The 21,684-nt window shown below is 41.0% G+C and overlaps 1 protein-coding gene across 2 annotated transcripts in view; it reads left to right on the forward strand.

Annotated features, from left to right (window-relative positions):
- The first annotated feature begins 210 nt into the window (after nucleotides 1-210).
- Nucleotides 211-21,684, forward strand: part of nek7 (NIMA-related kinase 7) — a 62,908-nt gene continuing 41,434 nt past the window's right edge. The window contains exons 1-2 of one of the 2 annotated variants that reach the window (XM_034206942.1): nucleotides 211-491; nucleotides 19,623-19,807. In XM_034206942.1, coding sequence (XP_034062833.1) covers nucleotides 19,698-19,807 — 110 coding nt within the window. In that variant the 5' untranslated portion in view covers nucleotides 211-491; nucleotides 19,623-19,697. The remainder of the gene's footprint in view (nucleotides 492-19,622; nucleotides 19,808-21,684) is intronic. The other variant, XM_034207017.1, reaches the window with a different exon arrangement.

Consider the following 21,684-nt stretch of genomic DNA (forward strand, 5'->3'; position numbering starts at 1 on the left):
GATCCAACTGTTAAGTTTACTCTCTTACTATAATCTCCTACTGCTCAATAGTTTCCATACAGGTTTAATGGTGAAAGCAGGGGAGTTGTGATGGTTTGAGTTGGAGTTCCTCTGTTGAATCTCGCGGTATTTGACAGCTTCCCTCCACTCTTTGACACTTGCCCCTCCCCTCCGCTCCGGGAATGCTGGGTTGTTTACATTACTGGCACACGAGTCAGCACAGTGGTGATGAGAGGGGCCTAGCTGCTGCACACACTTTCTGAAAACACGTACGCATCTCGACTGTCTCTAACAAGCCCAGGCTCTCTCGGAAAAAAACTTTCCAGCGCTTAGCCGACGGTGCCACGCAACAAGAGAGGCCCGCCGAGTCAACTTTTAGGTGCGACCTTGGAAAGAGAAGAGAAAGTCAAAACCAAGACAACCGCCATAACCACCAGGAGAAACTTTCAACGTGAAGAAGGAATAGCTTAGCAACAGACTCCCACTTCCTGGTAAGAACCGTTAGCTGGCACAGAACTTATGAATGTGTACCACTTTGGAAAACTAACACAACACTTATGTAATCCTCATCTATATTCTGGCTCGGTTGGAGATTGATAGACTTAAACGGCTCTAAGCATGTCACCGTTCCTAGTGCGAAGTCGATGTTGACACTCACTTGAAAAAGTTTCGACAAAGTTCGCTAGTTAGCCTAGCTTCTTAGCCGACTAGCATGGAGCATTGCTAACTTGCACTACTTTGAAGTTAGACAGTAGCCGCTGTCATTTAAAGTTAACAACGACATTATCGCGATATAATAACAGTGTGGGAAAGACACACTTATACTCCGTATAATGAAGTTTACAGCCATACATGTAGTTAAACCTGTTGTGGCAGCATGACGGTCGCAAAATAAAGTAGCCTTTTCTGATGCCATGCTAGAGTTACAATGATGGTACAGTACACGTATACTGTACACAATAACCTCGCACGGCCGTACTTATGGAATAGTATTACGTTTTATTCTTAAAGGTGAGACTTAATTGATGTGACATTACAGCACATTTCTGTATTTACTCTCTATTTTTACTGCTGGTATATGACGTCTTTGCAGTGTTGGTATGTTACTGTGTAACTAGTGTGTTCAGTGTGTCCCCTAGGTTTACTGCTGTGGATTATTGTTATTGATTAATGCGTGTTTCTTAGGGTCAAAAACACTAAACTCACAATTAAAAATGAAAGCGTTTAATTTATTTAATAAAACAGCACATGTTCAATGTGAAAAGTGACAGTAGTTATAGATAATTTGGTGCTATATTTATTATATTTATTCTCCCAAAAATATAATTTACAATTTAGGCATTTAACAGACACCTTATTCCACAGCGATTTACAATGACCAATTACAGGGACATTCTCCCTGGAGTAACCGAGGGCTAAGTGCCTTACTCAAGGGCACACTAGTAGTGGTGTTCCAGGCAGGATTTGAACTCGCAACCTTCCGATCATCAGCCCACCACAAATAAATCAATGTATGGGAAACACTGCACTGATGTTACTGTGTAACTAATGTGTGGTCTAGATATTTCTATATTCTGTAGAGGTAGTAAACGTCCTATCTGCAACAGCAAATATCCATTCGTTCTATAGGCTTACCTTACTTTGGATAACTTAATTGATATTATAGTAGAACAAAAATAAAAAGTAAACCGAGTGACATGCAGATGAATACATGTGTCAGGCTGTGCGATCATAGACCTACAGGCCTATAAGGTTTTTGACCACAATTGCTGCACATTTACTTGATATTTTAGGCAAAGTGCCTTTTCAAAGTCATCATGCTAAGGGGAAGCATTTACGCAATGTGGTGCCTTTTCATTTCAGGTTCTCACTTTGTAATTCTTCACCCCTTTCCCTCAAACTATTTTAGGAGAGTGCATTTACGTACACACGTTGTGCCTCTCTTCCTCTGTTTCTTACTTCTCTCTTCCTACCCCTGTCTCTCAGACCTATCCTAAGGGAGCAGACACGTTCTGCCTCTCTATCTCCGAGGGTCAAAGATTCATATGGCCAGGGATTCCTTTGAGCGATATGCGCCGGCCCGTGCCTTAAGCCCTGGACTTCTGCACAACTGCTCGGGTCTTGATAGATTGAGTGGGGAAGTTCAGGAGAACAACAACAACAACAACAGTGTTAAACCTTCCATGTGCCTCTGCATAGTATAACACATCTGTATCCTACAAACACATCTTCCAACAAACTTTTTGCACAATACAGAAGTTGAGGCCTTCAAGCGTACACATTTTGTAATAAATAAATACATAGCTGATGAAAGTAACATTTAGTTGTGAAAATATGCTTCTCAATTCAACCTTTTATTAACTGGTTGTATGAGACTTGGTTTGATAATGGCACCCACACTGATCTGTGTTTTTCCTGGCTCAGATGAGGCAAAGTTGACTGAGTTGATTTGATCTATGAACTTTGGTTTATTACTTTAAAAGTAAGTTTTGATTGACTTTAAGTGACTTTAATTTGATTGCTTGTCAGTTCACTATTTTTATTGTGCTTCACCATCACATGGAGTGACTTTATACCTTGTAAAACATGCAGGGCAGTAGTATTCAAGTGGTTGCATTAGTTGAGGAGGTAACTTTATTTAGTGACTCAGTAATTGCTGGAAGAGAAGCTAACAGTTTGAGGAGGGAATAGGGAAGAGGCCTATGACTGATACATTGTCCAGTTCCCGTTTAAAATTATACATTTTCCACACTAATATTAAAATGTTCTTTGATGGATGGCATACAGAGTAATGAACAATATATACATTTAGTCAATACATTTATTAATAAGGTGTTTGAATTAATTATTTTGCTCAATAATTAATTACATTTTAAAAAGTGAAAATGATGGAGGAAAAGTATTTATATTTCTTACCTGCTTTGTTTTTGATCATGTATGAGTTAACAGGGCCATCTCTAAAACCTTGGGCCATATTTACTACCAACAATTGTTTCTTTAACATTAAGTCATTTTCAATGTACATTTTGCTAAATGATAAAATGTGCGTTGTATTGTGTGACCCTTCTCCGTATGGAAAAAGCCCAACGTGCTGCTTCCAGCTGTCTGTTTCACACTGTTTAACACATTAAGAGTATAGCCTTGCAGACAGTGTTTATTTGAAGTAGAACTACTGGTAGTTGTAAAGGGGTGATTTATTTGAATGAAAAATAAATCAAGAAGTATGTTTTGGGAAGAAAGTGTTTTGTGTGTGACTCACTGTTTTTTGTGTGAGTCAGAATGGTTAATGCAAAAATCGTTAGCACACTGACTCCATCAGCAGCTGTTGGATAATTTTTTAATTGCTCATCTTAATGGTATTATTAATAATGATTTAGAACAAATATAAAATAATAGTAGTAATAATAATGTTACTGAATTACTCAAATCTTCAAGGCAGAATAATAATATAACAATAAAAAGTAAATAAAAGCCAGCAGGAAGTCAAACAAGCAATTCAAATCAAACTTTACACTCCCAGGCCTAACCGTTTGGGGGTCACACACATAGAGTGAAAACTGTTTCTCATGCCATGTTGCTGTCACTGCTTATCACAGCCAAATATTTCAGGCATCATACTACCACATTTGGCTACGCTGCAGAGAGATGATTCAGACAAGAGTTAGTGGAAACTGACATACCTTGTTGACCCAATTATTACTCACTTCTCTGTTGCCACACTCGATGATCGTCAAAGACAACAGGTTTGAGTCTGCCAGCGTCATCAGGTGATGGAGATGAACACCGGCTGGCTCTGTGAAGTTGACTATCAAGGAATGTGTCATGAACCGGATGATCAGCAAATTGCTGCCAAATGTTTGCATCACTCTCTGTGTTGAGGGATTTCTGCCAGTATATCCCACTTTGAATCTGAACTGATGAGAGGTGGATTACTTTTGACAGGCTTTGGCAAAACTTTATTATTTTTGCCTGGATCCATTGTTTGGATTATACAGGGGTAACAAGGGTGGACTTTAACGTGGTGAGAGCAGTGATTGCTAGTGTTACGCCTGATTGAAACTGAAAATAAAAGTACACCGGAATAGGAATTCTCTTATCAGGACTTAGTTAAGTTATCTTACTTGATTATTGGAAGATTCAATGATGATTTTGCATAATCACATGCGCTAAAATTGGACCTTCTAAAGATATATTATTAACCAGACCTTTCCAATGATTTATACTGGGTTCACATACATGCATATCAGCATATACATATGTTCTGTCAGTGTAGCTTTAATGGAATCTAACATTTCTGCTACTAAGACGTTTAGAGTGAAAAAGGCCATTCATTGGCGAGGATAAATCTTCTGCAACCCAAGCAGTGATTTAGCGCAGTGGAATTGACCAAATCGCTCTATCCTGTGAGAGCTTCCTGTTTTAGCCCTGGAGCTGGCCCCTCTGCTGGATTAAAGATCAGATGAGACATTTGTCATCTGACCACTTACACAGTCATCTTGCCTTTGGCTTTCATAAAGAACTAAACATCTTAGCTATGTTTTTCTTTCATTTGCAAAGCATATTTGAAAGAAGATGCTTCCTAAGGCCATTTTTGAGCTACATTAAACACTGTCTTTTGCATGATGTCAAAGACCTTGGCCCTGCATTGTACAAAGAAGATGCTGGCAAAGGTAGCGGATCACTGCTTAGGATATAGGCTCTTTCGGTGTACTTTCTCTGCAATTAGTTCTTGCATTATCAAATAATAAAAGCGAGAAAAAGAAAATACATGCTTCCCCAGAAGAATTTAGAATCAAGTCTTTCCAACCCGCGTCTCAGTTTGGCTAGAGTTTAGTAAGGTCTTTGGCAATGAGAGTGGGCTGTCTAAGATGCTCCTTACGCTCCCCTCAAACAGCCAGCCAGTCAATATTTTCCCTATCCATCTCCCTTACATCTTATGAAGGGTCACTGATGTTTCAAGCATTCAAATATCCTTGGAGGATGCCTTGCGGCTCCCTGTGTCATGTGAAAGTTCTCAATTTCTCTCTGGCATTCATGCTTTTCTCAATGGGCCCTGCAGTGCTCTGGGGGGAACAGACTTCAAAGACATGCAAACACAAAAATTACTGACCTACGACCCTGCTCAAAGTTTATGAAATGCTTTCAGTGCCCTTTGCTCAGCTGGTGCCATGACCACACAATATCAGTGGGTTATTTCGACTACAAAGGGTGCCAGAAAAAGGTTTTATTCATCCTTTATTTTTTATATATTTGTTATCTTGTCTTTGGTTCTGAAATCCTGCTCTAAATGAAACAACACTATTTGTGTATATATTGGAGTTATGAACCTATTTAATGAATGCATTAATTACCATAAAAGGCATTTCTCCGCAGAAAAAAACGGATTAAACAAAGATGAATAATAATTAGCTTGAATACTCCTGCATTTTGAACGTGTACACTGGAAAGGTTAAAACAAGGCCTATTTAAAAATAACACTGTTAAGCTTTAAGTGGGTAAACATTTCTGTATTTTTCATGACAGAAATAGCATGTTGTTTGAATGACTTAATGGAACTTACTGAAATAGCTGTGTATGGCATCTGTTAGTTACTGGTGAACTGGGGCCTTTGTCCTAGTTTCTTTGGTTGGTACTTGAATGGGCCTATTTATTTGATAACTAACATTTTACCAACATAAACAGCCATTGACTGACTTTATGTATTTGATGAGTGACTGCTCATGCTTTATACTTTAAATTAGGGATCGACCGATATGGCTTTTTCAAGACCGATACCGATTATTAGTAATCAAGGAGACTGATAACCGATATTTGGAACCGATATACATTTGCAGTAAAATCAGAAAATCTTGGTGTCAAAATGTAGAATAACACAACTCAACACAACTTCTTTGAAATGCATTTAAGCATATATTATGTTTAATGAATTTAAACATTAAACATCTTACAACTGGTTTCCTCTCTGTGCCCTTTTCTTTAGTGCAGCCATCTGCAATGAGAGAGACAATAAGTGGGGCTGCAGGCTGACATGCTTAACTAACAATAATGCTTAATTTATTATATCAAAACAATGCCTGTCTATCTAGCATACAATCCCAATAAGCTGCTCAACACTAGTGATAGCTAATGTTTTGCAAACTATTAAAAGTGAGGCTATTACAGTAGACCTAACGTTAGTCTAGTAGCCTCACTTCTAATATTTTGCTAAACATTTGCTAGATACATGTTGGCTAGCTAATGAGCTTCACATATCAACCTGAAAAACTGCGAGGCTCCACTCGCAGCCCCCCCTCCGCACCACAGTTACTCCGCTGCGAGACGCTGCACGCCCCCCCCAACTCTGACTGACTTCCCGCGTCCCTGTGTAACTGGGAAACTGATAGAATTGGATCATAAGATCGTGGTGTTTTTGCAACTTCAGCATAGGGGATAGGGATGTTTATTGAACTTCGGTTTAACACATGTATGGCTCTGCCGCTCTGCGCTGCTGCTTGCTTCAGTCTGTGTCTGCGTTCTTTCGCACCTGCCTGTAATCTGAGAAGGTCCCGCCTCTGGCTGGCTCCCGCCCGGAAAATCTTTAGTAATAGTCTATCACAGGGGTGCCCAACCAGTCGATCGCGATCGACCGATCGATCGCGGGGAGATTCCCAGTCGATCGCGAGATGTGTCTAAAAATAGAACAACAATATTCTGTTTTATCGTTAATGTCCTATAACATAATCTTCCTGTGCCAGAATAATGCACTTGAACGCATCAAAGCTTTGTGATTGGCCGGCGTGGACCCCTGTGTCGGGGCGTCGCTGGTAGGCAGTGGGCAGTGCACTAGTTCGCTAACGTTGTCCGTGTCAACAGGAGTGACAGTCCGCACACACACAAGACCGCAATTATGACAGAAGCAAAACATATATAATTTTCACTCCGAGTGGGAGGATGATTATTTTTGTATCTATTCCAATTCAAAGTCCATCTGTCTCATCTGCAATGCGAGCGTGGCATTATCGAAGAAGGGTAATTTAGGAGCGGCATTTCAAAACAGTGCACAAACGCTACGAGACGGAATTCCCTCCTAATTCTGCCCTACGCTCCCAAAAGGGGAGGGGCCTGAAAGGACAGTTAAATGCACAGCAGTCCATTTTCACCAGGCCCAACAACAAGAGCAAGGCTGCTACCATAGCATCTTATCGTGTCAGTCACGTTCTTATCAAGTCTTTCAAAGACGGCGAAGTTGTGAAAGAAGCATTCCTGGAGGCTGCCGACGCGCTTTTGGGGGACAGTAAAAATAACAGTAGCATTTCAACAGGTTTTTGATATGATAAAAACTCAACAAGTTAGATACCGTTATTAATCAGCTGTAAGTTTTAGTTTGTTTGAACTTATTCATTATAATTATTGTACAAAATGGTATAAGAATGCAAACTTAAATTGATTATAGTCTATTATCAATTCAGGTTAAGAAACTAGTGTTGCTTGCATCCTATTTTAAAGGCATTTATTTTTATATTCTACTAAAATGCAACAAAAAAAGAGTTTGATTCTATTAATTTTGTCTTTTTTATTGTACTTTTACAGCAGATTCCTGCGTAGCCTCAGATCTGAGTTGTCTTATTAGTAAGCCTAATTTATACTTTTGTAGCAACACTATTTTTATATAATGGCAAAGAAAGGGTTCAGAGTCTTTTCTTTTTCCCTGTGTCATATGTGGCAGCACTGTTCAATGTTTCTTGAAAACATTACCCACTGTAGTGACGTGTGAATAAACTCCAACTCTGTATCAACAACACTGTTGTGTAACTTCAGTTAAATACTTGTATGTGTGTAGATTAGAAAGAGGTAAGATAAAGGATCTGCAGGATTTTATGGAGTATTAATCGTAGAAAGGTCAGTTTTATACAAGTAGAAGTGTGTATTTACCTGGTAGTAGGCTGTCAGTAATGGCTACGCCTCTATTTGGACTGGTAGATCTCGGCAGACTGGCAACTTTAAAAGTAGCTCTCGGTTCAAAAAAGGTTGGGCACCCCTGGTCTATCAGATAGCGCTGTGGGCAGGACATTGCTCGTGTACACAGAGTGGTGACTGCAGCCAGAGAAACGGCCGCATCAGAGCCAAAGTTTTATCAGCAATTTGATTAAAAAAAGGCCGATACCGATAATCGGTCAAATGCGGAATATCGGCCCCGATAATCAGCCAGTTCTTATTATGTATGAACTGTGTACATTACTGCATGTTGAAGAATAAGCAGTTTTTTTTTTACCATTTAAAAAAAAAAAAAAAAAAAAGCCACCAAGTCTATGGCATATGTGAACTGTGCTCAAAATCTGGCTGTCAAGCAGCATCCTCATTTCTATTGGAGATCACTCTCCAATCGTCCCCTCTGCCTCTCTATCTCTTTTGATCTTCCACACGCAGAAATACAAGTCCCTCAGGATACAAATTCACTTTCACAGAAATAATTACAAGATGCTATATGCCACTGTAAACACCACATCAGTGACAGTGACAGTATGCATTTGTCATGAGAAGAGACAAAAGCAGAATGAATTTGCACTCATGAACAGAACGAGGAGAATATTTTGTTGTGTTGCTTGCTGACTGTGCTATGGGCGTTTGTTCCAACCTCATCACAAATGAGCGTTAATGTTTCACACGGGATTTGCTGCAGAAGAGAGCACATTTGTATGAGAGCATCTTGTTTTGACAGACGGTCTGTTTTTACCCTCCTCCTATTCAGCGTGAAAAGCCGGAGACATTTCACTGTCTTCTATGCCCTCTTTTTTCTACTCCGTTTTCTTTCACACTCCGTTTCTTTTTTCCTTGTGACTGCCAGTTGTTCTTAATTTATCAGTATTGGTTTTGCAAAGCTGGATTCTTATTTATTATTATAACTCATTACAGTAATGGATACACAAGCTGATAAAATTGCCTTAAAGTGATCCATTACAGCCGTTGAAATGTATTCAACACTTAACTGTGAGGCAGGTTTAATGAACAATATTCATTGTTTGTCCACTGGACAAAAGAGCTAGCAGATCAAAAAGGTTGAAATGTATCAACTAAATAGTTATTATGTTATGAGGGATGGATCTAAATGCTTCTATTAGTTGAAACCTGCATTAGAACATTATATGTGGGACTAATAGGGTCATCCAAATCTTTTTCAGTACACTTCCTACATATACTCTACAGTTCCTATTATACTATGTGTCATCATGAATGCTCTGTACAGCTTTCTGCGTTTAGTTCTTCGTCTCTTTTTATATTTTATTACGCTGCCTTGTTTGGGTGCCGGGGACATCTTTCTCCCCCTCCTCCCCCTCTTTGCTCTGTTCCCTGACTCACAGCTGTCCTCCACCGTCTCCCTGGTCTCTTGGTTTTGCCGGGGGGCTTTGAGGTTATGGTCAAGGCCCGGAGGCATGAAGAAGGAAGAGGAGTCATAATGAGAAGCTCCCCTCAACCTGCCCTTGAGCCTCTTTGTCCTGGTCTCTCGCCACTTCCATGCGACCAACCTTACACTTTACTCTCTTCCTATTACTGCCTCTTGTTTTAGACACTCCTTCATGCTTCCTAGCCTGCCCTCTTCCCTCTTTAGTTGCCTTGTTCGGCTTTCACTGCTCAACCTTTATGACTCTCAATCTGTCCCCCATTCGTGTCTCTGCTCTCCTCTCCTGGGGTCCTCTGTACCCGGGGCCTCCCCTCAGCCTCCTCCTCCCTGCCCAGCCTGGCCCACAGTCAATGGGAGGCAGGCAGCCTGACTCCCTCGGAGCAGCAGGAAGCTGCAGCAGCAGGGGTTAGGCCTGTATGGCGCTGCCGGATGGTTCTGTCAGAAGTCCTGCCAAGCCAAGGATGAGAGACCTTTGCCAGTGCGGTATTGGGGCACCGAATACAAATATTTTACAGATGTCTGAAGTCAGGAACCAGGAGTCTGCAGCGACTTACTCAGGCCTAGAGCAGAGGTGCAACTATGTGTGTGCTAATGTACTTGTGTGTAGGTTTTATGAATAAGATAGGATAGTATGAATTATTAACTGCATGAACTAAGTATAAATAAATGCAGGTGAAAAGGTTTTAAAGGGACTCAATAAAGTGGTTATTAGGAGTCTGGGCATTTCAGGAAGTGGGTGTGTGACAGGAGGAGGAAGATAGGCTGGTCTCATTCTGGATTGGCTGGAGGAAAAAGTGATTGATTTGGTTGTGTTTGAAGAGAGAGGGGAGGAGGGGGGGGGCAATGCTGTACTGTGAATGCCTGGCTGGGTTCCCAAACAGTTCTGGCTTGACAGTTTAACAGTGCATATTTAACATTGCGCCTCTCCGCGGGGCTTGGCTGTAAACAGCAGTCAGCAAGCAGCATAGCAGCAAAAGCCTGCGTGACGCTGGGCCGCGGTTGTGAAGTCCACCTAAAAACAACGCACAAGCAGGAAACACATCTTGAAGTTGTGATTTTAGAAAAAGGCAGATGGCATGGGCTGTTGGTGTCACACTGTAAAAAAAAAGCCAGGATCGCCTGATGAAAGCAGTTCCCGCTTGCTTTGAACAGCAAGTCTGTCATGGCTGGTGTCTGCTGTGTGGCTCCGGGTCAAACTGTGATACGCAACTCCTGGAATTTTTTGCTTTTTAAGTTTTTCATGTTCAAATCGTCTGAGGGGGAAAAGCAGAGGGGGGGGGAACAGGAAGTTTCATTAATATTAATATTCTAATATGTGAAGGAGGCAGGGAAGACCTATCTGCTTTCAACCCCTGTTGTGGAGCTCTTCTCTCTTTCTGTTTTTGTTCTTCTTCTTCCCTTTGTCTCGCTCTCTGCAATTTCAGTATACATTACGTTTTACTGTTTATCTATTTATATAACAACACTTAGATTCATATGATCCTTTTGATTAATAACTATTAAACAACATGTAGGTTTCTGGTCTGACATATCATCAAACACATATTTATGGTTTGAGTTGTATCACAAAAAGCTTTTTTTTATTTTAAACAATTGTGTGGATCAACTGGCTTTGTTTACTGTAAATTCCCTACTAAAATCAACACTTAACTTATAGCTGAAGCTTGAATTATGTTTCCCTTTGGCCAATGGCAATGGTTCCGTTGGATCTTGCAGTGTTTTGTGATTGTACAGAAGGGATGTGACGTAATGGTTGTATGATGGTGAGAGCACAGTGGGATGGACAGAGTGCTTAAGACTGTATTAGCTTTAATTAGATGGATAGAAATGGTTATGACATTTGATTATTAGCTCTTTTTCTAGGTTCTGTTTTCATCTCTGAATGATCATTTGGAAACAGTCTTTGAACAAGTCGTAGGGCTCGATTATGGCAAAAATCATAATCTCGATTATTTGGGTCAATAATTGTAATTTTTTTATTAAATGCGATTATTCATTGACTTTGAAAACATCCATATATTGGAGAAAAATGTGAACAGTATGTTTTTAATAGTAGTGGTAATTCCGGCTCTTCTTGGTGAGCCAGATTATTTGGCTCGGCTCACCAAGAAGAGCCGGCTCTTTCGGCTCCCAAACGGCTCTTCAGTTTACCACATATTATACTTTTTTATAATTAAATCAAATGTAGCCCTGTTTTGACTAATGAATGATTTACATGTGTACACATATATCACTTAAATTATTCAATACATCCTTTGTACTGAAGTATTCAAAAGTAAAAATGACATGTTTAATAAATGATTTGCTGTGGCCAAATGTTTTCAATGCATTTACAGACCTTTGTAACTCTCTGATACCACCCAATGAATGCACTGACTGATTGCTACACAAAGCAGATAGCAACACCTATAAAAACTTAAGCATAGACATTTTTTTAAAAAGGGGCTAGTACTGTATCGACATTTTAAAATTATATTTAAAGAAAAGGCCCTGACAAAACAGCAGGGCTCTATTTCAGTAACTATTAACGATAGAAAAAAAGACAGCAACAGCTGACATCAAATCTTTGCAGAGCCTAAGGATAATCATAAATAAATAACATAGTGAAGATAAATGTATTGCAATGCTCAAAACAGCAGCATCCAACCGTCTCTAATCCTTGGATATTACATGTCACTGCATGCATGCACGGAGCAGCTGTAGCTCGGAGACCATCATCATCATCATTCTGTCTTGTATTACTTAACAAAAAAAACGGCCGGCTCGTTCGCGACCGACACATCACTAGTTTTTAACAGTTGATTACCCTGAACTTTAAGTATAATTCAACTGAAGAAAAAAAAAAAAAAAAGTAATAATAAAATAATAATCGTTTTATTTCGATTACGTTGTTTTTAGTAATCGTTGCAAGCGATAATCGTAATCGCGATTAAAATACAATTAATTGAGCACTAACAAGTCACCTATTTTGGGTGGTCCGTTGTAATACCAGGGGTTCTCATTATGTGCTTAGTTTTTTCTGAATTAATATTCTGTCCGGCAGATATTAACTTCCCAACGGGGTTTTGCTTCCAAACAATTAGTGTGTTTGAAGACGAGTCGGTGACATTTTGATCCAGCTGTGTATTATACTCAACTCTGCCCTGATGTCTAAAAACGAGGCTGATTTGTGGAGTTTTACAGATGTTGGATGAATGCAGGGCTGAGGCCGGCCTCTGTGTGAAGGATGGTGGAAGAGGTCTGACATCTCTCCTGAACTGAAAAGGGAAATCCCTGCAGGCACAGAGAGGAGAGGAGAGGAGGGATAAGGGAGGAGGGCGAGACCGGATAGAGGTGCGACACCTTAGGGGTAACGTTCTTCTCCGATCGTCAGCTCCTTACACTCGCACACACTCTGTCTGTCGGTGTGCCGGGTGATGCACTCATGCAAAGAAGGATGAGCGCCTCAGGATATACCATTTTTAAAAAAAAACTTCTTCTGGGTGCATGTGTGTTTCTGCCGATGCATATGTTCTGCTAACATGCAAGTTTATGTTTTTATATAATCGTTTGAGGTGCTTGGCCTCTTCAGAGAAAAAGTCTAATTCCTCACGTCGCTGCCCTGCACAGAACAGACATTACACATATTTAGTTATTCCAAGAGAAGAAATAAAAGACAAGCAATTTATTTTCAAGTACCCATTCCATAAATAGTGACTGGCTTTTATTTAGTCACATTGTTCCTGATTTATTTGCAGTCCTAAGTTCTTCCTCAAAGCTACACCTCCTCTTCAACACAGAGCCATATGTCTAGGAATGAACAATGCACGCCTGCCTGCACCCCCTGTTATTACTTATCACACAGTTTCTTTTTTCAAATCCCAAATTTAAAAACCTTGAGCTGTTCATTTGGATTTGCAGCTTTATAGATTAAACATATGTGGTCAAAGTAAACCAATTAATTTCAATGTCATTGTCATGTGAATGAATCCAGGATACACTGCTACTGGAATGAAGTTGTTTTTGTTGTTTCATAGTTAGGAGTCACCCTCCTTGGCAGTACGACATGGTGTATGTGCATACAGTCACATGAAGTAACAGTACTTTACTTGACCTCTGATTGAGTAGCCCTGCTCTGGCTTTGGTTAGAAGGGTGTGTGTGTGTGGGGTTGTGTGTGCGGCAGTCAGCAGGGTCCACCTCAGAAGCCACAGCAGGCTGAAACCGAACCAGAGCCAAGCTTGATTTCTGTGGAGCCACATTCCCATGGGCCCACTATTAGTATGTATTCAGAATGTGCGTCCAGCTTTACATTTGCTGCGGCTGCTTGTCTGTGGCTTTCTGTGTATATTAATGTGTGGACTCACATTTTGTGTTTAAGTATCTATTTCCCCTCCTACTCGTGGACTCAGGGTCTTGGATGTTTCTATTAGTGACTGTGGCGATGCTGAAGGGTTGTGGTCCTCCTTCCCCCGTCCCCCCACAGAGCACACGAGAAGTCCTGGGCCCAGAAAAGCCTCAACACAAGCCCATAGCCCTCACGTTAGCACTCAGCTATGTAACGAGACATGCCTGGGAACTGCTCCTCTCACATTACTAATGACTTGGACATCTTGCTCTTGTCATTTCTTTTTAGACAAACTTCGATGCTGACACAGGGTAACTGCTTCAAACTATCCAGGGAGAAAAGGGGGAAAAACCTGCTGGAAGGGAGTATGAGAGACTGCTAGTTTTGTGTGAAGGGAAAATAGACTACATTCACCAGATGTTTTTTTAACGGTTGTTTCATAGACGAGAAACTCATGACAGGCTTCGTCATTTCCAAACAACACTGAGATGGGTCAGTTGCTGCTTTATCATTGCTGTATGATAGTGAGTACTGCAGGCAGGTTGAAAGGTTTGGAATACAACTGATAACTAGGTTGATTTTCATTGTAACCCCTCTAAAAACACCTTTTATACTTACATTTCTTGTGTAGAACAAATGGCGCATTAAGTGTGTGAATGATCACATAGACATTTTATAATGTATTGCTTGTTTGCTTTTTTGTTCGCATCGGCCAGACAAGCAGACTCCCTCTTTGCAGCTTCCTCTCCTCCTGTATGGATATTAACAGAGGACAAAGAAGGCGAAGTCATTTTCGAATCTGATCAGTGCGTAGATGATGCTCTCATCTGTTCACTCCTGAGTATAATCACGAGGTTAGGCTTCAGAAAACACAGCTGTACGGATGAAAACCAGACATGCGGTGTAAAAGGATCCTTTATTTAGAACCGAAAAGAGAAGTGAGCGTGGCATTCCCTTTTTTTATTTTTTCATGAGATTCCCTCATCTGTCCCTATTTCATGTCTTACTTTCTTTTCTTTTTTTTAAACTGTAAGCCCTCTAGCCTTGCAGACAAACAGCCCCAGCCCTGTGGTTCAGAATGTCACATCCTATATCCTGGTGCCAGAGGTGATGAAGCTAATTTGGTGGTCAGTCAGTGACATGGCTAACAAACAAAGCCCTTATTAGTCCCCGAGCACTGGGAGCTCTGCTGTGCTGTGCAACGCTCTGTTCTGCATTGTGAAAGAACATGACTTGTTGCCAAAGGGCACTATTGCATCTTCGTCATGCCGCGGTGTGCAAATCTGGGTGTGGAGATTTGGTTCAAATGTTCAGATGAACTTAGATGTGCTCCTTAAAATACCCCAAATGCTGCTTGAATAACAATAACCAAAAATAATCCTACACATTAGCATTATTTGTGCTTCATTTATTTAGCTTAGAGTAGAAAGCTGTGTCAGTGTAGGAAAGTTAAAATATGAAAGGGATCAGTATACTATGCTTTATAGTGATTTATTTCTTTTTGTACAAAAAAATTATTTGTTTAAAACAATGAATCAAATATCACGGATGCCGATGACAATGACCTAAACTTAGATTTTCATGAAGAATATACGTTAGGGGTAGGACCAGAAACGTTTTTAAGCTTCTTCTTGCCCCTTTTGAACATGACAGAAACTATTTGAGAATTCTTTTTTTTTTTTTTTTTTTTTATACTTTGAACGTTTTTTTTATTTTGTTATAATAATAATAATAATAATAATTATTGTTTCTTTTGTTTCTAACATGTTCAATAAATTGACTAATACTTCTCAATGAAGTGACACACGGAACTCTGCAAAGCTTTATTTTAAAAGGAAAATCTGATTAGCGTTGTAACGTTTTTCAAGAACTAAAAGCTGCATATTTAATCTACAACGGTGCGCTCTGTGTGGCATCCCAAAAGTTGCGGTTTTGCTCATCAGCCTGGAGTTGGAACTACATCCATGATCAGTCGCTTGAACATCCTAAAAATGTATGACATCACTTGCAGCTTGATCAGCCAGCTTAAATTAAGTGCTCTTGATTTTCTTTCACATTCACATTCACTTTCTATTTTAACTGAGGTGTGGTGGTGATATAGCATTTTGAAGGCCTGTGAATGTAGTGAGAGTGTGCAAGCATAGCCAAAACCCCCAGGGTCCCCTCTCCTTAACGCCTGGGGGGCTCTCTCCTTCACACAGCCTGCGCCTTCACATACTAAGCTGCTTTCTGAGGGATCACACAGCTGTCTTAAACACAGCTCCGTTTTTGCATACTTTGCCCTCACAATTTTGTCTTTCCTTACACAGTCAGCAATTTGTCAATTTGTTTATTCTCAGTGATTGACAGTATGAATTGGATTCACCTTGGAAAAGGAGAAAAGGGTAGAGTGGCTGGCGGTCTGTTTTTGACTGGTACCATGGCTGTCTGTCATTCTTCTTTTATCATTGAAATTGGAGTTTATCTTTTACAAGCCTGAGTGGAATGTTTTTGTTTTTCAAGTGATTATTAGCATCCTCTTCGCTGCCGTCTCCGGCTGATGAGATAAGCACATCAAACGCCGCGCTAATGAAGCGCTGTGGGCTCGCTGGCTGGCTCCTGCCTTTTTACTGTAAGGCACCTGCTGAAGTGACAGGCTGGCAACAAAGAGCCCCTCGCCACAAGAGAGCCGTCAGTGGCCCCGTGGAGTGGGCAGGACAATAGAGCGGAGAGGTGGCCGGGGCTTTTAGCCACGTGCCAGCTCGTGTCGACAACACACAGGAGCAGCAGAGCGAGGAGGAGTGGGGGGGGGGGGGGGACAAGAGCGAGGGAGAAGAAAGAGGAGGAGAGTGGCTGACACCTGCATGTCCTTGAGCTCCTTCTTCAATTGTGGACATCTTCACTATACATGGTGGTTGTAAATGCGAAAGGAGAACTGAGATGAGAGGGGGAACAAATGTGCAGGTGTGCAGGCGGACGCACACAGAAGATGACAGAGGAGAGTCCAGTGTTGTTTTATGGGTTCACTGGCTCATGGAAGGTCAGGTGATGGTGCAGATGTGTTTTATAGAGGCTTCAGTAGGTGAAATGTACACACGGCGGAGCAGAGCAATGTGCTAGTTTATTTGGATTGTCGGGGAATAAATCAATTTAGGCCTCACATGAAGCCCAGGGTATGTGTGCTGTGCTATTTACTTCTGCAGTGAAATGATCATTAGCCTATAAAATGTGAAAGTGAAAAATGTAAAAGAGCGCTATAAATAGTTGGCAAGCGGCATTATAGATCACTGGCCTTGTAGCGTCCCTATGGACCACAGTGGTTTTCTTTGGCTTAATTCCCTTTATTGTAATTTCTCTGTACTCCTTCCACTAGGGAGGGGGTGAAGGTCTGAGTTGTACAAATAAATCACACTCAAATGTACACACATACACTGTAGTATTTGTACAGAGCAGAAACATCAGAGTTTTAATTGTTTATACTTCGTGTCTTTTCAATGAATAACTCCAGAACACATTATGCAGACACTTTGACATTCAGAGTCAGAACTATAGCTAGACCACCGAGTCCACTGGGCTAAAAAAAACGTTGTTGGTAAGGGTAAATATGGCTGCCAATAAGTCACAACAAATTGCATTTTAAATATGTCAAACATCTACATGTATTTGAGGTGATTTAGAAATGGTATTTTTTTTAATGAAATGTTCCGCTTAGTACATATCTTGGCCCCAATTGATTTATACATAAGTCATCCATTTAAAGATGTTGATCTTTTTTTTGTTTTCAATAGAGGAAAAAACAATAACATTATTGTTATCAGATTTATTGAAGATTTTCAAACATTTCTATCTGTATTGGCCTCAAAACTGTTTCCAGGCTACAGTCGGAACCTCCTGAAAAGCCACTTTGAGTCTGATCAGATGCATACAGCCTGAAAGAGACGAAGCCATTCATCCAGCCATGTTCTGCCGGTTGGAAAATGAATCCTGTTTAATGTCACAGTTGTTGTTTGGGCCCTGCATGACTGTTGGAGATACTTTAATAATCTCATACTGAGGTGCGCCCTGATTAACGTTGTGCTTTCGTAGTCAGATTTGGGAGAGGGAAAAGTCTAAATGATTAGATGGTCGTTTTGGCTGGCTTTGCAAAGCCTACTTTCAAAGCTTTCTCCATTTTTATCTTCATGTTTTTCCTTTTAGATCGAGAGACAATAAAGTTTCCTCTCTTCATATTTTATTCCATCAACTCTTGGACCGTCTTACTCAAAGACCTCAGACGGGCTCACATGCTGAGGTGTAATTGGTCCGCTCCCACTCTCCGTCTTTTTCTCGGCTCGTGGTCCAACGAACACGAGTGCTCGCACATTCAGGCTAATGATTTTGAATAGTGATTAAAATGAATTGGTGAGTGTGCCGCTTCTGTAGTATCCGGACCCCTCCATCATTAGTGGTTCTCTTCCTTCTTTCCTCTTACTGTATCATCAGTGTTAGTCGAGCAGGGGTTTCAGACGAGGCCTGGGGTGGGCTTTCATGAGCACAGACTCAAAGATGTCTCCACTTCTTGTAATCATGGACACCACTCTTCTAGCATTTCACTGTCGTCTTCTAGTTCCTCAAAGGTGCCTTTGATTCCCTCACATCCTACACCCAGGCCGGAAAGTGTCACATTATATTTTTCCTCTCCCCTCTTTAAACTCCCCCCTAACCCTTTTCTTCCCATCTCTCTCTCTTGCCTCGTTAGACCCAGGCTCATCAGTCCGTGTTCAGATATGTTGTCGTCGGATTGAGAGCTGATGCAGCACTCTTCTTTTTGGGACCGCTTAACTCCAGGACACTTCCCCAGCCCCCCCCCCCCCAGTTTGCCTTGATCCACCTTTTTTTTATCTGCTCCCTCTCTTTGTTTTACCTCTTCTCCTATTTTAAATAAATAATGCCGAATGGAGGAAATGAGGATTATAGAGGAGCTAAAGCCAGCACAGCTCCACACCGTCTCTCTCAGGGCCGCCAACACATCAGGGCTAACAAGCTTCTTCTTTTCTCACTTCTGCATCTGTCCCACTCCGTCCCACTCCCTCCCTGCTGTCCCCCTGCTCCCTTTTGCATTCTCCCACTCAGTTTTGCCCTAGAAGACTGAAGATATGCTCTTTAATGTCAAGGTTGGACGACTTGTTGCCTACCAAGCCAACTTTGTGACATGTTTTCAGTGCCATTTTCTTTAAAGGTTGATCAAATAATTATGAAAGAAACTCTGTAGTTGAACAGTTCTGTGGCAGAATAGGTAATAAACCACATAAAACAGCAAAAATAGGGATAGAATATTGGATTAAAGTGAAGAAAATAAGAAATAAAGCAAGTAACGGATAAAATGATTAAGAAAAAGGGAAGAGGGCAGTGAGTTTTCTCCAAATATGATTACAAGAGTCAACTTCTCTTGTAAATCAAGAGAAGTTGACTTGAAAGGGCTCTCCACTTATTCACGAAGCTCAGTTTACCCGTCACGAGGAGTACTTCTTGGCCTCCTGTGAGAGCCGTTGTATAATCTCTGTTGTACCTTGACGGTTTTTAGGGAGCCCTCCAAAGTCTGAAAATATAATCCTGATGATGTCATCAGATGAGTCCCACGACTTTATGAAAGTGCAATACTGAAATCGTTGGAGTTGCCTTTTTTTTAATGGCATTTTTTTTTTATTGGGCCCAGCATTTTATGGTTTTCAGGGGAACTACAGACCAAACTACCTAAAGTCTACTTCTTGGTGAGCAGAGTTTTGCACAGTGCAGTTGGCGATGGAGCATATTTAAAAAATAAAAAATAAATAAAGCATGATAAGAAGTGTAGCAAGTAAGGAAACAAAAGCAAATGAACAAATGTGTGCTGGAAGTGTGAGAACAAACAATGTTCACAGAAAATGGCTGAATCTTGTTAATATCCTTTTCTTTCCTAGTCTTGTTCTGCCTGCCTCAGTTTCTCCCTTCCCTCCTCCATTTAATTACCTTCGTGTGACGGGCCTGCTGTGAGAATGTCGGTCTGGAGTCGCACGTTAGACGGAACGCAGTCAGAAAACAGTGTTTGTTTACACCGAGTGGTTGGTGGTCTGGATGGGAGAGTTACCATCAGTTTATCAGAGAGGTAAATTGTGATCTTGCTAGCTCTGTTGCTCCATTGTACTAATACATTATATATTCACACCTGTCAGCCTAACTGCAATGGAAATGCTGAGAACCATTGGGGATAATTTGTAGACATTCTTTTGTAATAAAGTACAGTATTACAATAGTTAGACGGTCAGCACAATTGGGACTTTTTCACAGCCGAAAAAATTACACCAAAGGAACTTAAATGAGTCTAGATGGTAAAACTCAGGAACAAAAATATGTAATATGAGCATAATGTGTGTCCACATAGTAGGCCTGTATTGATTCTCTCTACCTCACTCTTACATTATTCTATCCTGTTGTATATTTGCAGCCGTCTCGGAACAACGTTCTGCACTGGTCTCTGACATGCATCTATCAATAGTTAGTGCAGCTTTTAGCAGTTGCTGCCCCTCTGCTGATAAAACACTAACCAGCCCACCACCATTTCTCGCGGGCAGAATGGTACATTGAGTTCCCACTGCTGCTTGTGCCAACCAAATGTTTTGGAAGTCAACAATTCCTCTCTGTGATGAGAGCAGGATCTTTTGTGGATCAGAGTTGATGGCAGAATAGTGTAAACAGCGGAGTGGGTTTGAGGAGAGGGAGATTTGGTAGCTTTAAGGTTCACATGATGAAAGTTTAAATACATCTGTGTGTTTGATTCCTCGGCTCACTAGGACTATGCTTTGCTTTTGATGGGTTGAACTGACTTGAACTGTGTGTGAATAGGGAGCCCTGAGAGCCTGACCCTGCCTCTTTTGATTGAGTAAGCTCCGTTAATTGTGCCGTTTCCTGGTGTGTGTTAATCTAACCCGGCAGTCTTAATTGATCTCGTTAACGTGGGATGTGGGAGGCGAAAGAACGTCGGGGAGCAAAGACGTCCCCTGGTTATTTTGACACATAGACAGTCAGAAACACAGGAGGGTTAGGGAGAGGAGTAAGGGTGCCAGCCCCAATCTAACAAAACACACGGCTGAAGTGCAAAGAATCACTTCAAGAGGCAGGAGGCCGCCTGGCTGGGTGACTTGTGAAGTCCCCTGTGACACCCTAATCAAAATGTCACGACACCCTTCCACTCAGCTTCTGTCTGATAGGCTCTGTTTTCACCTAGTCCTTATGGATATCCAGGATGTCTCAAGATTGTCTTAATTTAACTTGAATCCAAATTAAAACACATATTGAAGCCCAAAGTATGTGCTTTCTGTTTTACTAGAATTGTGCAGATTAGAAATAAAAAATCTATTTTTAACAATTGACAGATTTATAATCACCAACAATAAGATTTTTCCTTAAAACATTGTTATGGTGCCGTTTATTTGTAGTTATCAGTCTTGGGAACAAACTACACTGAACAAAAATATAAATGCAACACTTTTCTTTTTGCTCCCATTTTTCATGATGAACTCAAAGATCTAAAACATTTTCTATATACACAAAATAACCATTTCTCTCAAATATTGTTCTCAAATCTGAAAAAATCTGTGATAGTGAGCACTTCTCCTTTGCCGAGATAATCCATCCCACCTCACAGGTGTGGCATATCAAGATGCTGATTAGACAGCATGATTATTGCACAGGTGTGCCTTAGGCTGGCCACAATAAAAGGCCACTCTAAAATGTTCAGTTTTATCACACAGCACAATGCCACAGATGTCGCAAGTTTTGAGGGAGCGTGCAATTGGCATGCTGACAGCAGGAATGTCCACCAGAGCTGTTGCCCGTGAATTGAATGTTCATTTCTCTACCATAAGCCGTCTCCAAAGGCGTTTCAGAGAATTTGGCAGTACATCCAACCGGCCTCACAACCGCAGGCCACGTGTAACCACACCAGCCCAGGACCTCCACATCCAGCATGTTCACCTCCAAGTT

The sequence above is a fragment of the Gymnodraco acuticeps genome, unplaced genomic scaffold (genome assembly GCF_902827175.1).
Source record: "Gymnodraco acuticeps unplaced genomic scaffold, fGymAcu1.1, whole genome shotgun sequence".
Lineage (NCBI taxonomy): Eukaryota > Metazoa > Chordata > Actinopteri > Perciformes > Bathydraconidae > Gymnodraco > Gymnodraco acuticeps.